The sequence below is a fragment of the Lepidothrix coronata genome, unplaced genomic scaffold (assembly GCF_001604755.1).
Source record: "Lepidothrix coronata isolate B3197 unplaced genomic scaffold, Lepidothrix_coronata-1.0 Scaffold144, whole genome shotgun sequence".
Lineage (NCBI taxonomy): Eukaryota > Metazoa > Chordata > Aves > Passeriformes > Pipridae > Lepidothrix > Lepidothrix coronata.
The window spans coordinates 1,670,813-1,684,239 of NW_016690324.1; the positions used below are offsets into that span (position 1 = coordinate 1,670,813).

Here is a 13,427-nt window from a genome sequence, read left to right on the forward strand (position 1 = left end):
ATCGGATCTTTATTTATCTATCTGTCCAGTTCCAATGAAAATCAATAGTTTCATTGTCACCTAGTAGTAATTTACACTTCTGCCACAGGTTTTCTTCCTTAAGGTTGAGACGGTTTAAATACAGAATAATTTTCAGAAGTCACCATTTGTATGTGCCAACCCACCTGTGGGTGTGACAGAGCTGGATGTGGATGTGTCTGGTGCCCTGTGAGTTTTCCAGAAATACATTGTGTCTTTTATGTGCACACATGTGTAGCATTAAACTGGTTTTGCTCGTGGAAACTGTGGGATTTGCACGCTGGTCCAGAGATGACACATTAGTGATGGGAATTTGCTTAATCTTTAGAGGAAAAAATTGTGTTCTTAAAGTTTTGCCTTGCCTTGGTACACAGTGCAAAAGGAACATGTTGAGGAACGCTCTCTTCTGTTTGCCTTCAGCAACAGTGGGAATTATTTGGTTAAATACAAAAAAATGGAAATTTCCTTTTTCTTTTTCCTCCCTCCCAAGTGTGTTTAGGCAACTGAGGCACTTGGAGAGATGGGCCTGTTTTGCAAGGCAAAACCAAAACATTCCAGTGCAGCTAATATTGCAGCTCCTCTGGTGTCTTAAGTTCAGGCCACAGCAGGAGGTGCAGATATCTGAGGGGAATGCAGTAACTTTTTGGATCTTTTCTTTGGAAGAAATAATAAGATGAGTCACAATTAACCCATTCAGCTAAGTTAGTAAAGCTCTGGGAGGTGAGAGAAGAGATGGGAGTCTTTTAAACAACTTGGGTTAGTCTGACTCTTCACATTGACTGGGCAGTGCTGTCCCCTTCAGTGCCTCTTTGGGGAAAGTATCAGAATGTTGGCATAAAACATTTTGCTCCTGTTACATGATTAATGTGGAGGGAGTGTTTTTTAAGTAATTTATAATTTGTCACAGACTTGCAATGGAAAGCAGTCCATAGCAGAGGTGACCAGGGCTATAAAGTGCTGTTGTTTAGAAGTGAGGACTATTCCAACCCAGGTGATACCTCCAGGGGGTTTCTCCCTCGAGGACTGGTGGGTGGATTAGCAGTCAAACCTCTGAGGAACAGGGTGAAAGCCAATGTGTCCATGGTGGTAGGGACACAGCCAGAATAAAGAAGGAAGACTAGCACACCCAAACCTTTCTTTAAGGATTTTGGTTGGGTTTTCTCTAATGATCTTTTCTGGTTTCATTTATTGTAAATTTTAATGGGATGCTCTAATACATTTCTGTCTTAAAAGGGAGCTAAACAACATGCACAAGATGTTAGATGAGTTTATTTTCACATGTGGATTTAATAGCCTGCCAAGATGTAACTGTGTTTTTAGTGCCCAAAGTCATCTCCAGGAAAATAGTTCCCTGGGGTGAGGTCAGTGTCTGCTTACAGCCAGATTTCAGTGGACTGAGTTGAAGGGGTTTGTCAGTGGTTAGCCTGGTTATGAGGCAGGGTAGTTAATAAGATGCTGAACAAATCAGGGTGATGTGGAAATCAATTGCATCTTCTATAGAGAACAGAGTGGAAGTGCCCCTAAGACCATCCAGGGTTTAAAACTCTGAGGAGTTGGAAGGAGCTGTTCCCTTTGTAGTACTGTTTGTTGTTCTTCCCAAATATTTATTTGACCCTAGTTGTAATGAAATTTGTGCTGAACATGTGCAGAGCACCCTGTACTTGGTTTCACATGCAACCTGAGATCCCCTTCACTGAAGCAGTACAGTGGCAAATCCTGGGCCACAACAGCCCCCTTTGGAAAGGGAGATAATCCAAAAAAGACTCCCCCATCGATATGGCACTTGCTAAGTTAAAGCACAGGAAATTGTGAATTTTGGCTCCATCCTGTTGGACCATTTACACTATCTCCTTATCAATGTCCCTGGCCTGGCCCTGGGAGATTGGATGGTGTCTGGATACAAGAGGTACAATTTAGTGCTCCCAACTGCTTGAAAGGGAGTGGACAGTGATTAGTGACCTCTCTGGTGATGGGTGAGATAAAGCTCTGCAGTGGGGGTGTCCTCTGCCCTGCCTCCACCCTGTCCAGAGCTCCCTATGCACACCCTGGAGCTGGAGCTGGGGGGAGGCTCGGACCTGGTCACTCCCAAAACTTGGGCTGTCTCAAATCTAGATTCAAGTCTCGTGGCCTGTAGTAGATCAGGGATAAAAGAAATCAATGTGCTGCAGTCAAAATCATATAGATGTTTCACAGGGAATTTAAGTAGCAGGCTGTTCATTCAAACAGAGGCTGAGGCTGCTACCTGAGATGGCAGCCCTGGCACCCTGATGGGAAAGCCTGTGGAACAGGGAAGAACCAGGAGAATAAAGCAGTCCAAGCTGGGAAGCACAACTGTGTTTGCCCTGGGATAAGTCTTATTAACTTAAGCACATCAAAGCACAAATGCAGCTGCCTCACTCCTGGACCCGAGCTGGCTCGAGCAGAGCCATCCTGAGAATTTCTTCCCAGTGCTCCTGTCCAGGACCGGCTGCTGCTGGTGCTCCTGTGCCAGCAGAGATGCCCCTGGGAGCCACATTTGCAGCCTGCCCCTGACTGGAATTACCTGCTCTCCAGGCACCTGTGGTGCAGCTGCAGTGCTGGGAATGCTTGGCACCTCGGGAGGAATTCGGGACTCAGTTAATTTAATTATTCTCTTGCTCATTGCCTGCAAAATCCACTTAGTGATAGGGAGGAGGTGCCTTGTCCCTATCACAGCTGATGGCAGCTGGCCAGCAGAAGACTCTGCCTGCCAGGAGTGGGAATGAAGAGCTGGGTCAGAGTAGGTTTGGCTTCAAGGCACTGGGCAAAAGGGAGAGAAATAGAAATGACTGTGTTTAAAACTGCCATCTCTTGATGGCTGCCAAGTCTTGATGGATGATCCCCCTAGAAATGTCAGGCCATAGTTTTGTGAGTTAGAAAAGTCTGTAGAATTGAGAAGAAATGTGAGGAGAGTTGTTCTCACCCTTGCCTGTGTCCAGCTGAACTGTCAGGCTTGATCTAAGTAGTGAGAGTCCCACTGGCACCACAACCCAACGTTTCAGACCACGTTCCTGGTCACAGCACAGCTGGGTGGTGGCAGCCAGGACACGTGGTGGGTGGGACCTGGAGAGCAGAGCTGTCCCAAGCAGAAAGGCTCACAACCAGCAAGCTCAGCCTGTGCATGGCCCAGGTTTGAGACCCGGGGGGGGGGAAGGGGGGGGTAACTCTTGTGCCTCTCCCCACTGTTTTACAGTCTTTCCACTGAGCTCATCATTATCATCTTTTATGGCATCCCATGCACTGCTGAAAGCATCAGAGGAGGAAATGAAGGGCCCTATACTGTCCAGGCTCTGTGCTCCCATGTCCCCTGACGAGCTATTCTCTCCTGGCCGTGCCCACAAGGGGCTTCAGTTGGTGCTGTGTGGGACACTGAAGAAAGAATAGAGGGAGAAAGAAAAAAAAGCTGAAATACTACTTGAGATCCCCCTCTCTGTTTCCCATCATGTCCTTCTGAATGTAAACCTCCCACACTCCCCTTCTGTGATAGATTTACTTACTCTCTTTCATTTTCTGGCTCTGCCTCACTGTATGCCTCACAACTGTGACTCTTCTTTGCATCCTAACTACATTTGGTGAGCATTTCTTAGCTGTGGCCATCCATCTCTGCTCCTTACTGCACTTGGAGTTACCACCACCTCCCTCTCCTTTCCTCTCTGCATTTTGGACCCTCTGGGAGGGATGAGTCTGGGCCCAAGACTTGGTGTAAGCTTTAAACAGGTTGTTTTCTAATCTCCAGAAGTATTTGGGCCAAGTCTACTTTGGCTGGGAGAGCTCTTGTGTGAAACTGTCCCAGCAGTCACCTCTACACCTAAATAGTAGTTTAGTTAGGGAGCACCTCACCTTTCTTGATTATAAAATACGTGTCAAAATGTGTGCTTGGAAAAGGGAGAGCAGGATAGGAGAGGAAAAGAGGAGGAAGGAATTAATTTTGAAAGCACATTGCAAGTTACATTTATTTGATTTTTGTCTACTCCATCAATCTTCTGTTATATGGCTCAACTCCTTAGGACTTGTTTGAAAAGGGGGAATTTACTGCACTGTAAGCCAGGGCAGTGATTTGCAAAGCGGGGGGCATGGAGTGTATCCTAGGAGAGAGCAAGGAACCAGAAAAAGAAGTCGGGAAGCTTGTGAATCCCCTCTGCAGAGGGGTAAATATGCTGTACATTACCCACTCCCTACCAGCCACCCCTGGGGGCACTTTTGGAGGGGACCAACCAAGCTTATCGCCATGTCTTGTACCTCATGTGGCCATACCAGAAGTATGGACCAGCAAGTGGGCAATAATTTCACACCCTGGCTCCCTGCACACCTCTTTCTCCTTGGAGAAACCCTTGGATAAGAACCTTTCCCAGTAGACCTGAGCTTGTTTATCAGAACTGCTGTGTTGAAGTGCAGTGTGAGTTCATCCCGTGTGTGCAGCGTTCCGGGGTGAGCGTGGACTCCTCCTCTCCAGGGAGAGCAGATGCAACACATCCCAGCAGACAGTTATTGTAGGTGTTCTCCCCAACTGAGAAATGTTTGGGAAACACTTGTAACTCTTTTTCTCAGGTGTTGCAAAGAGGATTTGTTTTGTAAATAGAGAAGCTGTTAATTGCCTTGACTTTATTAAGAGGGAGCCGAAAAGGTGTTAACAAGTTTCTGTTGCTCTGTGCTGGCGATGAGCCACCACCAGTCGCTCTGTAGGGGGAAGATGGCAAAGTTGCTTTGAAAGTACCTTTGCTCTCTAAAGAAAAAAAAATAGGTACCACTTTAGCTAAAGACTTGGGGGAACACCTGAATTTTGTAGGAGGGATTTAACTTGAGTTACTTCACAGTTCAGTTCCAGGGGATTCACTTTCTGTCGAGCAATGTGGACTGGAGAGTCCCCACAGCAGCACAGCTGGGAAAGTCCGAGCTGGAAAGGCTTTCAAGGTTGTTTCTCCCTCTGCTTCTCTCTAGGCACAGGTAAAGGGAATCTCCTGCACTCACTGTGGGTAGCCCAGGCTTTTAGCAGCTTTTAAAATCAGACTAGTGGGGTTTAGGGATCTAACTTGAAGCACCTCCCTTAAAAATATATTGTTTAAGACTGGAGTTGAGCTTTCCAAGCCACTAAAGTCACTAACTGGTGACAAAAGTCTTTGCTATACACTCCAGCAAGCCAGGCACCCAAATCCCTCCATCTTTCCCTGAAAATCCCTGTCAATAATCCCACAGAAGGCATCACACAGATGCTTTTTCATCCTCCTCTCTGGGACTGGCACTAGCAGCAGCTAACCAGGGGCTGCTTAAGGCCCTTTAACTTTGTCATGCTAAGGGTTGGTTTTGCAAGTCGAAAAGGACCTGTGACTTGTTTTTTAAGACTTTGGGGAATTGCTGGCACTCACTGGTTTCACTGCACCAGATGCAGCGTGACCTGGAATCTACGCTGCATATGAAAAGGTCACTTACCCTGTTCAAGAGAGGAGATTCTAACACTTGTCAGCTTGAGTGATGGAGGCTCTGCATGGAGAGCCATAATATTCATGTCAGAGAATTGCCAAGCCCATGCGGAAGTGCTGAAGATGGATGGCCTGGGGATGTACTCCTGACACTTTAATATGGGGGGAGGATACAGCACAAACATCTCATACAGAATTATAATCCATGAAAGGGCACTGGCGGCATAAATTAAAGGTAATCCAGCAGGGAGGGAGTTTAACAGCTGAAGGGAAGCAGGCTGGGGGAAAGCAGGGATGCTGGTGGGATGTGGTGGGGCTCCAGGGGAGGGAGCAGCCCCCAGCTGGGGTGGGAGTGCTGGGCTGAAATCTATCCACCTCCAAACTGCTTTACAAAGATGATCTCCAGAACCTGCACAGTGATTTCAGGCTGATTAAACTGATGTCCCACAGGTTTCTTACACAGGGGCTGCTCTGTCCATGGCAGTGGCTGTTCAGACATGCAGGTGCTGCTCCAGGTCTGTCCAAGCAGCTCCACAGCCCTGCCTGAAGTGCCCCTTCAGGGTGTCCCTGCTCCAGGGCACATCCAATATCCCAGCACTGTGTGGAGTCTGGTCTCAGAGGGGAGAAGCAGTGCTGGCAGCTCCTGGGGGACAGGCAGCAGGAGTCTGGTTGGAGTTCATACAGCACCCGGCCCAGATTAAGATTTCTACCTTTTCATTGTGATTAGAATTTTTACATTACTATGGGGCAGCAGTCGGGTTCTTCCTCAAGGTTTTATAGAGCCAACCCATCCCTTCCTCCAGGTGTGCAGTGAGTTGCAGGTGGTTGGGATCAGTGTCCCAAATTGGAGTTGACTTTGGGTGCTCATGAGCAAACACATGCAGGTTTGAAGACATCACCAGTCCCTGCAACTGCTCCTTGGCTGCAGTTGGAGAAGGAGCCTTTACAAGGCAGCCGGTGACAGGTCTCTGCTCCGCTGTGTGTGCTCGTGTTTGTTTGGAGAACTGCTCTGCAGGAGTTTGCTGCCCAGGTAAAATCCCAGCTGCAGTGATGAGCTCAGCCTGATGGATGGGGTCCCATGGCAGCCTCAGGGTTTGTTACCCTGTGCCCCCCGTGCCCCCCGTGCCCATGGCAGTTCTGTGTGGTTATTACAGAAACCACAGCAGTGGGCAGGGGTGTCGGGGTTCCCTGACAGTGCCATGATGGATTAAGATGATCCTGAATTTCCATTGTTTTGTACTGAATGTAGTGAGAATTGATGACTGTTGTATCCAAGCAACAAGGGGGAGGATGAGGGAGCTTCAGCTTCTCCAGCACTGTAATATCTCTGGCAAGGTGCCACTCTAAGCCAAAGAGTTGATTTTTGTATTTGTTTGGTCTCAGTATTGTCTCTGCAAGGTATAAAAAGAGAATGGAAATTGTTGTCATGGGATGGTATGTAACTTTCTCTTGGGTTTGCTTCAGTTTGCGTTTGGTCTCTGGCTTTTGTGTAGGATACACTCCTTGTTGCCTTAGAGAGCCCGGGTGCCAGAAATTTAAATGGATTTTAAAAAGCAATTAGACAAATTCAAAGAACAGCATTTGAATGTATCCAGCATTTGAATGCAACATGGTGGATAGGAATGCTGGCTTGGCAAGGCCCTGGCTGTGGGTCAGTGGGAATGGGAGGGCTCGTTGGGAAAAGGATTGGTCTTGGCAGTGGTATCTCTACTCCTCTCTGCAGCCCTGTTTCCCTGGGATGGAGCCTGTGTGGGACAGAGATCCGGTCTGGTGCTGTGAGCACCTGCAAACCTGGTGAGATGACACACAGCATGCCCTGACCATTCCTGCTCCTGGGAGCCCTTATCTCCTGGGATTTACCTGTGTGGTTTATTAACTCAGCTGTCTGTATACAGCAAGAAGGTTTTCATGTGGACTGCGGAGTTATCCTGGTGAAAGAGTTTCCCTCCTCTGAGTGCACACCAGCAGCAACCATCCTTTGCTCTGTGTAACCTCATTTTGTGGGATTTTGGTGGCATCCTGTGCCTGCAGCTCCTGGGGCTGTGGAGCACAGAACAAGCAAATACAACGGGTATTACAAAAGGAGAGTCTGGGGGTTTTTTGTGCAAAGTCAGCCAGTGCTCAAGATGCAGCACTGGGGTCTTTTATTTGTCTTTATCATTTCCAGCTCAGCCTAAATTTTGTTGGGTTGCAACTGCTGTTGTGGCAACACTGCAAAAACCTTGGGTTTGTTGCTTTGGTGGGGTGGCCTGTTAGTTATGGAAATTTTAGAAGCAGCTACTCTGAAGGCAGCAAAAAAGCCCCCCTAGCCAATGGCATTGCCCTTCCAGCTTTAGTAAGACCCTCTTTGTATAAAATAAATGCATGGAAGTCAGCTGTGCTTCCCAAATGTTCATTTTGCACCTTGAGCTCCGTGATCTGGCTCTCATGCATGTCCAGGCTGTGTTTGCACGAGGAGCCATAGGGAGACCTGGATAAAATAGCATCAAAGCATTTGTGGTGTGGGCGCAGTGTGCTGGCAGAGATGCAGGGTGGTTTTTTCACTTGTCTCTCCTCCTCCTCCCCCTGTCTGGAGACCAAACCTGGTGGAGCATCCTCAGCCCTGCATCCTGGGTGTGGGTGGTGGCACAGCTCTGGCTCCCTCAGGAGCGGGACCTACCCTGGGACAGGAGCAGCCCGTGCTGTCCCCTCCTGCCCTCCCTGCCCTTTTCCAGGGCTGTTGGCACCCGGAGCAGCAGGGAACCAGCAGACACATTCACAACTGTCCCCAAGTTTTCTCTCCTGCCCCAGTTCAAAGGGTTCCTCTCGTGCCTCCAAGAAATTTGCAGTGAGTGCCGATGTTGATGCTTTCCACATCAAAGCCGGGCAGCCTCGAATTGTCTGGGGGATGTCGGGTTGAGGCAAATTAAAGAGGCTTTGGGAGCTTCAAAATCAGCTTTAGCCGGGCCGTGCCTGCATACTCAGCACTTGGGAAGGGTGAGATTGTGGTGATAGGTACTAAAGCCAACCCTCCAGGGACTGGAGGCTGGAGCCAACTTGTCGAGATTTAGGAGGGCAACCTTCTCCCTAGGTTCGGTGGCTTTTGGATTAATGATGAGAAATTCATGGAAGTGCTGGGTTTCACACAGAAAGAGACAATTTTGCACCCAAAGTCATACTGCTAGGAAGCCAGAAAGGAAAAAGCCAGTTCTTTTCATTGTGGTGTTTATTGCAAAATACAGTCCAAAATCTAACTCTTAAGGGATACCTTCAAAATATATAGTGAAAACAGATTGTGCTAAGTAATAATACAACTTATTAATAAACAACATCCAGGCATAAAGAATTCAGAATTCTTAGCTGCTAATTAAAAAAAAAAAAAGTATAGGAACTGTGAACTGCTTAATGTCATCCAGTACAAGTACACGAAGCTACTCTCTATTGGGGGTAGGGCTTCTTGTGCCAAAATACAAAATTCAAACAGGAGGAGCGGGGAAAAAAGAAGGAGGGGGGAGGGAAATCTGTAAACACTGGCTGTAAACTTATCAAAACCCTCAAAAGGCTGCAGCTGGGGCAATGCACACCACGGCACTGCCAAACCTCCTCTCACATCAGAAAGTGCATAAGTTTTCCTCTAGAAATGCTACTGAGCAGCCTCTGTGCGTGAAGGGCCGGGACCCGGGGCTGTCCCAGCTTTGGGACCTGGGGTTGCTGGGATGGGATCACCCAGCTGGACACACTTTTGGCCCCAGCTCCCATTCCCAACTCTCTGGCTGCAGGACTGGTGCCCCACCGCTGGCACTGGCAGACCCGCTGGCAGGGGCACAAGGGGTTGGGCCCACCTAAAACGTGAAACTCTTCTCTCTGACTCACAGATAAAGTGACTCCCAACAAGAAAGAAGGTACTGGTAAATATTGAGGAAAAAACATGGAAGCAGGGAGGACCGTGGCCCCTCAGCGCCCGCGCCTTCTGCTTCCCAGTCTCACCGCATCCATCCACAGGAGACCCCATCCCCTGGCACGGTGCCTACTGAGCCCTGCAGAGCCCAGGATGCTCCTTCCCCAGCATGAGGGCCCCAAAGCGTCCCCCTGGGGTGCCATGGCCACCCCTTATCTCTTGTGGCCCCTGTTCCTCTGCCTGATGTGGTTGGGGGTGGCGGCGCTGTCGCGGCGGGTGCAGAAGTGCTTGGCCACCAGCGTCCGGCACTGCTCGCAGCGCACGGTGCAGCACCAGTGGAACTTGCAGTTGCAGCTGGACACCACCTCCGTCCTCCGCTCCTCCACCCGGAGCCCGCACTCGGTGCAGAGCCGCCGGCAGCTCCTCTTCTCCCACTGGGAGAGGTTCTTGCCGGTCTGCAGGCACTCGCGGCCCTCGGTGCCGTGGTGGCCCAGGCTGGCGTTCCTCGTGCAGTAGTCGGGGGAGTCCTCCAGGAAGACGAGCTCCGTGGCGTGGACGTGGTGGAAGGTCTGTGCCGTGGCGCCGCGGCTGTCGGCGCTGTTGCCGGCCCTCACCCGCCGCTTGTCCATCTCCAGCTTGTGGGCTTGGTCGTATTTTATCTTCAGGTAGTTCCCGATCTCGCGGAACTCGGCGAGCTGGAGCCAGCAGGTCTGGATGCTGCAGCTGCCCGACACCCCGTGGCACTTGCAGGCTCGTTTCATCGTGTCTTTCACCGCCTCGGTGGGAGAGGTGGAGAAATTAGGAGCAGCAGAGCATCATCATTTAAACCTCAAAATCAGGCGCTTATAATTTGGGGACAACAGGTCAAAAGTGGCTCATGCTCGGCACGACTTCATGTCCTTCCAAGACATGAGCCGATGTTCTTATTTCAGCTTCTGCAAAACATCTGTGCCAGAGATAACAAGTGGGCACAAGCTATTGTCCCCAGCCCTTGTGGGAGAATCCAGGCGAGGAAAAAAGTGCCTTTGTCAGGTCATGCCCTTCTCACGCTGCTCACCCAGCTCATCAGAGCATCAACCCAGCATCCCTCTCAGAGGTTTCATTCAAAATGTGTGAAACTGCTTTGGAATAATCATACCCAACCTCTCTGCATCTCCTCCAGGCCAAGCACTTCACAGATATTATCTGCCTATCTCCCTCTGGTATTTATAAGGTCCCAATCACTGGTATCTATGTGAGATTAAGCCTGGACACACCCTATGAGATAGGTATGTTAAGTGTTGCTGTCCTTGTTTTTGCAGACAAGAAGGTTTGGCAAGATGCTGAGAGCTTCCACAGCCCAGGCAGGAACGGGGCAGTCTGGCAGACAGCTTGTGAGGGGGGCCAGCTGACACCTGGCTTCCCGGCCAAAGAGCTTGGAAATGCATATTGGAAGAAAGTAAGGAAGGTGGGTCTGGCTTTGTTTTGCAGACCAGACAAGCCTAGGTGAGTACAAACCCCATGCATTTCTGACTAAGTGGTGTGTGCCAGCAGTTAACTGCATTGCACTGCTGCAGGAGGAGCTGGAAGTGGGAACAACTCTGATGGTGGTTCCCCGTGTTCAGGCTTAAGGCCAGGTTCTGGCTGTGTTTTTTTTTCCCCCATCCAAACACTACAGGGCCTAGATTGTCACAGGGGACTGGAAACAGGAACCTGAGCAGCCTACCGGTCACTCAGATTTTGTTTTCATTATAGACATTATTATTATTTAGCAGTATTATTATGAGTCTGACTTACAAGTCTCCCAACTTCATTGTTGTGCAGGTTGATCAGCGCACGAGTGTCGTGTCCTGTTTCCAAGGCATCCACAAAGAGCTTGGAAACCTTCTCCCCAAACTCCACATTGTCGCTGCATCCTCCCCAGACCCAGCCTCGGCCACCTGCAAGGCAGACACAGGCTGAGCACAGAACTGCCAAATTCTGCCCTGAAACCCGTGTGGGGATGGAGAGAGGGTGTCAGTCCATCTGGGATGGCAGCTCACCCACACGGCCGTTCCTGGAGTCGTCACAGCCGCAGCTCTCGAAGTCCCCCAGGCTGCAGTTCCTGGTGAGGGTGTACATGACACCAGCAGAGCTGATGGCGTGTACAAAGGATGTTTCCCGGGTCGCTGGGGGAGAGGGGGAAAAAAGCTGTCACATGCAAGCACAGACATCAGCCCCGGATTGTCAGGGATGAAGATCTCCCGTGCTGCAAAGGGGCAAGGAGAAAATACCCCCCTCCAAGTTTGTGCAAAAGGTAAAGTGCTACAGAAATTAAATGCTCATGACTGGATCTTTTCAGGCTTCAGCAGTTTCGCAGAATATTATGCAGGTGTCCATGCAGAGGATGGAACCTCTTGGCAAGGGAAGGATCTTAAGGCAGTGCTCTGGCCAAGGTGAGTTGGCCCTTCACCTGGCTCTCGGTTCATCTCTGTCCTTCCCTGCCTGGAGGTATGTTGTGCTTTGATCTTGCCTCCTGGGGAAAATCATCATGGATCCTTGGAATCTGTGCTAAGAGCTGTCTGCTCCCACACTCCTGATCTAGTTCGTTTTGGCTTTCTGAACAGATCCAAATACAGATGTTGCTCTGGGGAAGAGGAGATTCCTGCCCGTTGAAGTAGATAATATTTAAAAATATCTACAACTTTCTTATGAAAACAGTTTCTTAGTGCACATCTCTGGCTTCTCCCTTCATCTCTCCTGTGCCTCTCCCCACTGGAAGCTTGGGTGTCTGTGACACTGCACTCCCCGGGATGCTGGACTCCTCAAAGTGACAGAAGCAAACCCATGGAGCAGCATTGCAGGGAGGACTGAGCTCTAGCCTAGCATGGATAGGGATCCAGAGAGAGCCTGGGGTCCCTAGGAAAATTTCAGTGCTAATTATGACACCAGCTAATACAGACAGAGGAAAAACAACTGTGATTTTTGGGACGGCAAAGCCCTTCTCCATCAGTCAATTTAACTGGCAGCACCAGCTCTCTCCAGAGCACATCCCAGCTGGGGCAGGGATGCTGTGGGGCAGGTGGAGGTGCACTCACCGCTGCGGAGCCGGTTGTGTGTGGAGAGCTGCAGGGCGCTCTCAGGGCAGTTCCAGCGCTCCCACCCGAACTGGAACTTGCACTCCTCCATCCCACTGTGTGCCCCGGCTGCCACACTGCTGGAGTACGTCAGGTAAGCCTGGCACAGGAAACACCAGGGTTAAAATCCATCACGTTTTACCATTTATCAGTGAAAACAGACATAAACAGGTTGCGGGTCCTTTCCCTCTTATACTTGTCAGGACTTGGAGCCGATGTGCCCTGAGAAGCCTGGTTCCTTGGAAAAGCACTATTTCCCATTTGCAAAACAAAATCACCCCACTTAAATTCCTGACAGTCCATGTGTTAATTACCTTAGGTCCTGTCATCAAGAAGTTATTCACAGACCTGAAACAAAGAAAAGAAGATGAATCACACAGCTTACCACAGGCTGAGGAGCATCCCTAAAAAATGCCCTTTCCGCTGAGTTGGACCCTACCATGCTGCTGTGTGGAGAATGGCACTGTAGAACCCTGTGAGGGAGAGGATGAGGAAGGTGCTTCTCTTCATGGCTGTCACAAGGAGCAGGGTTGGATCCCTTGGGCTGATCCGTAGCTCTCCGCACCACAGGTCTCCGAGCAAGCACGGCCGCCTCTCTCCGCTCCTTCCCAAGGTGAGCTATGGGGATGGAGGAAAGCTGCAGGAACCTCCAACCCTGATATTTATAAGGTGAAGTTGTGAATAGTCAAAACCCCCCATTCATTTGCTACCCAATGACTTAATGTGGTGAAAAAGCTCCCGCTCCAATGGGTGACAAGGAACCGCCTAAGGTCGCACTTCAAAAGGCGGCGCGGTGTCCCTGGGAGCGGGATGGTCTGAAGGAGAGCAAACTTCCCTAACAATGGGACACTTTTAACTCTCTTCCCTGCCACCCATCCCTTTCTGCTCGCCCCAAGTCCTCTTGCCTTCTTCTTTTCATCCTCTGCTGGCAGCAGAGTCTCTGTCCCCATGTCCCTCCGAAATAACAAGCTGATGCATTTCTATAGTTTCCCTGCTATCTGC

At 49.8% G+C, this 13,427-nt stretch overlaps 1 protein-coding gene across 1 annotated transcript; it reads right to left on the reverse strand.

Annotated features, from left to right (window-relative positions):
* Positions 1 to 9,507: 9,507 nt before the first annotated feature.
* On the reverse strand, positions 9,508 to 12,970 carry WNT8A (Wnt family member 8A). The gene is made up of 6 exons (XM_017827855.1): positions 12,865 to 12,970; positions 12,740 to 12,773; positions 12,387 to 12,525; positions 11,352 to 11,477; positions 11,107 to 11,249; positions 9,508 to 10,106 (listed from the first exon to the last, which is right to left on the reverse strand). Exons 1-6 carry the CDS (start codon positions 12,933 to 12,935, stop codon positions 9,543 to 9,545), a joined length of 1,077 nt encoding a protein of 358 aa, XP_017683344.1. The 5' UTR covers positions 12,936 to 12,970; the 3' UTR covers positions 9,508 to 9,542.
* Between the last annotated feature and the right edge of the window lie 457 nt (positions 12,971 to 13,427).